This window comes from Lolium perenne, chromosome 5 (assembly GCF_019359855.2).
Source record: "Lolium perenne isolate Kyuss_39 chromosome 5, Kyuss_2.0, whole genome shotgun sequence".
Taxonomy (NCBI): domain Eukaryota; kingdom Viridiplantae; phylum Streptophyta; class Magnoliopsida; order Poales; family Poaceae; genus Lolium; species Lolium perenne.
In genome coordinates this window covers 232,052,489-232,055,710 of record NC_067248.2, presented here as the reverse complement: position 1 = coordinate 232,055,710, position 3,222 = coordinate 232,052,489, and the positions used below count along the sequence as shown (strand labels likewise).

The following is a 3,222-nucleotide window of genomic DNA, read 5'->3' as shown; positions in this document are numbered from 1 at the left end:
GTTAGCATTAGTTATATGTTATAAAAATTATATCATTAGAAAGTTCAGATGTTCTATTTTCTAATGATATATTTTTTGTATTATATAATTTAAATTATGTAGGTTAAATTGATGACCTAGGGGTACTTGCGCGCCTAATAATGGGAGTATCATGCATGCAATGTTGGCAAAATCTGATGTGGCACACCAATATGGAGCTCGTCAACGCCATGCAATTGGTTTTTGCAAACGGAGTTCAAAATCCAAGCATGGTGTGCGTACAAGCGGTGCCAGTGCAAATGAAGCAATTGAATCTTCCAAGTTCAAATCTGTGGCACCAGATTCAGTACGGGTAGTTAATAGCTAAAGTCTGGTGCTGTGCTTATGAATGTGCCCAGCAGCCATGCTCCATTTATTAGTGGAAAACCAAAGAATGTGAACAAACACAACCTACTCGATACTGATGAGGGTTGCGTGCTATTTGATTCAGAACATCAAATACCAATAGCTCATAACACAAGACTTCAGATTTGTTGCGCACTCCACATGATGTCATAGCAAATCGATTCTTCATACATGATGATATATCTAGCAGCAATACAAAAACGGTGATAATATTATCTGAAATGCCGGTGTACTGTCTAACAACAGATGCCAAGACTAGAAGCAAGCTATAGGATGATGATTCACTCGTCCTCCTGGCTGCGGAGCCTGGCAAGCTTGTTGGTGACGACGATGTCAAGCTGAGCAGCACGCTCCACAATCGACTTGCGCTTCTGTGTGGACACGTTATGTGCAATCTCAGCACAGTAAGTCCTGTTTGCAGAAAGAGACTAGTATCAGCAAACGTTACTAGAGCGGACACTGGGCATGGAAGATGATAACTGCAGCTTTCATAACCAACCAACCAGCATGGTGAGTTTCAAAATGCATACCTGTTGTGCATCATGAGCAGCTCCAGCTCAGAGACGTTGTGGACGACAAACTTCTTGAACTTGTTGGGCAGGTAGTGCCTGGTCTTCTTGTCAGAACCGTATCCAATGTTGGGCATCAGGGTGCATCCCTTGAACTTACGCCTGACACGAGAATCGATACCCTTTGGCCTACGCCAGCTTGGCTACACATAAGAGTAGTAGCAAGTTAGTTAAGCATAACGGATAGCAGCTTCAGCAACTATAGCAAGACAAGTACAGAAACGGAAAATAGAAGGAAAAGAAGTAGAGGCATTCGGTATATTATTATAAGACTATTCATACAAAACAGAAAAATAATAGTTACATGTAGACAACTGTGCAGAATCCAGTGTTAAATTAGGCGCTCCTATGTGCATGCAAGCGTGACTACGCGCTGAGCGGAGGCAAAACACCTACGCTTAATTGTGCTTAGTATTGCACAAGCACACTAGCGCTTAATAGAAGCTTGACTGAATCCTTCATGGCAAATATTGCACAAGCATACAAACAACGTAAACGAATAACTAAATCAGCCTTTGTAACAAAGCAAACTATGATTAGCACAGCTTTCTCTAGAAAAACAGTACAACCGTAAATGAGCCCTTTCAAGCTCTCTTAACAGAAATCAGTGATGCTAGGGTGACTAGATAACTAGAAAATTAAAAGTTCCAGCACATAAGTTATGTGCTCTTTGCCAAATAATATGTTGTCTCCACGCAAAATACTGGGGGCAAACATGACAAGGTTACACATCAGTAGTTCGGTACAATAATATTATTTTAACCAGATGTAAAATGGGCATAGCATTTTTACAGCAATCAAGCCTAAAACCATCAGTTCCATGATCAACAAGAACCTGGTACTAGATTAACAAATAAAAATACAGTTCGCCATCATAACATAAATCCCCGGAGACAGTGAACTAAGGCAATCATAACCTGATGCAGCATCCTAGTAGGCGAATCATCAGACCCATGCACAAACAACCACACCCAAGAATCGTACTGGCTAAAAACTGTTTGCAAGCATTTCAAGCTCCAAGTGAAAGCGTCTAAATCAAAACACAAGCTAACGATAAGCTACTAGGATGTCCTGGACTACAAGAGGTCCAAAACAAACAGGCGAAACAGCCAAGAAGCTGCCATTCGGCATACGACCATGATGGGATCGTCCAAAACAAAGCTAAATCTACCACACGTCGACGAACAGATAATCAGCGGATCAGCTAAGAGGATCAAGTAGGAGCCTGAGAGCGCGACGGGCAAGAAGAAGACGGGTTGGGTCTCACCTTGAGGCCGATGTAGCGGTCGCTGTGCGCCCTCTTGAAGTGCTTGGTCCTCTTCTTGACGATCTTGGTCGTCAGCAGCGGCACCGCCATCTGCACATCGAAGAGCGGGAACTCGGGGTGAGAAGATCCAAAACGGAGGACGTATCGATCGATGAGGCGTGCGTCGACGGCACCTCTGCGAGGACTGCGGCGGAGCGGGCGAGCTGGCAGCGGCGGCGGCGGCGGCTGGAGGAGGAGGAAGAAACGTTCGGGCGTGGTGTGAGGGGGGTTCTTATTTCTTGGCCGCCGCGAGTGAGAACCCTAGGTTGGTGGTGAGATTGGACGGCTGAGATGTCGCCGAATGGGCCGGCCTTTTTCGCGGCTGAGATGTCTGCAGTAGCGCAGGCCCAAATAGCCCAGAGCAACAGCACTTCCTCGGCTCAAGACACAAATTACTAGTTTGGGCTGCGGCTCCTTAAAATTGAAAACTGCACTCCTTAAAATTATGTTAAATTAAACTGTTCATTTCAAAAAATTGCATGTGCACCGGGTACATTGTCACTTGGTTGGGTTGCACCTAAACTCCCCTCTATTACCATAAATAAAGCCCACACGTGTTCCAAGATAGAAATCTGACAAATAAAACTAGCCAAAAATATCTCAATAATGTTGTACATAAAGGTCCCTTTTTCAGAGGAAACAGAGCGAGTAGTAAATAATCTCACATATGTGTCGTGGCACTACCTATTTTTCAGTAACTAAGAGAATATTGTGTGTATGTGCCCACAACATTTGTTTGGGTCTGGAGACCACTTTTGTATTTGTTTATTGCAGCCATGTGACTAGCGGGAATAGGGTTCATTTTACAGTTACCTAAAAATGTTTTATTTTCTCAACCATGCATCAAAGTTAAGATCAATACAAGTTTTTGTGTGACATGATGTTTAAAATTAGATCTGAAATAAAATATGTTCTGATGACTTCAACTCTACCTTCGCCCCCTCATGTGAAAAGCCCCCCTTT

At 43.5% G+C, this 3,222-nt stretch overlaps 1 protein-coding gene across 1 annotated transcript; it reads right to left on the bottom strand.

The window, feature by feature from the left end:
• Window positions 1-508: 508 nt before the first annotated feature.
• On the bottom strand, window positions 509-2,526 carry LOC127302233 (large ribosomal subunit protein eL32z). Its single transcript, XM_051332650.2, has 4 exons — window positions 2,394-2,526; window positions 2,221-2,310; window positions 915-1,096; window positions 509-795 (listed from the first exon to the last, which is right to left on the bottom strand). Exons 2-4 carry the CDS (start codon window positions 2,308-2,310, stop codon window positions 666-668), a joined length of 402 nt encoding a protein of 133 aa, XP_051188610.1. The 5' UTR covers window positions 2,394-2,526; the 3' UTR covers window positions 509-665.
• Between the last annotated feature and the right edge of the window lie 696 nt (window positions 2,527-3,222).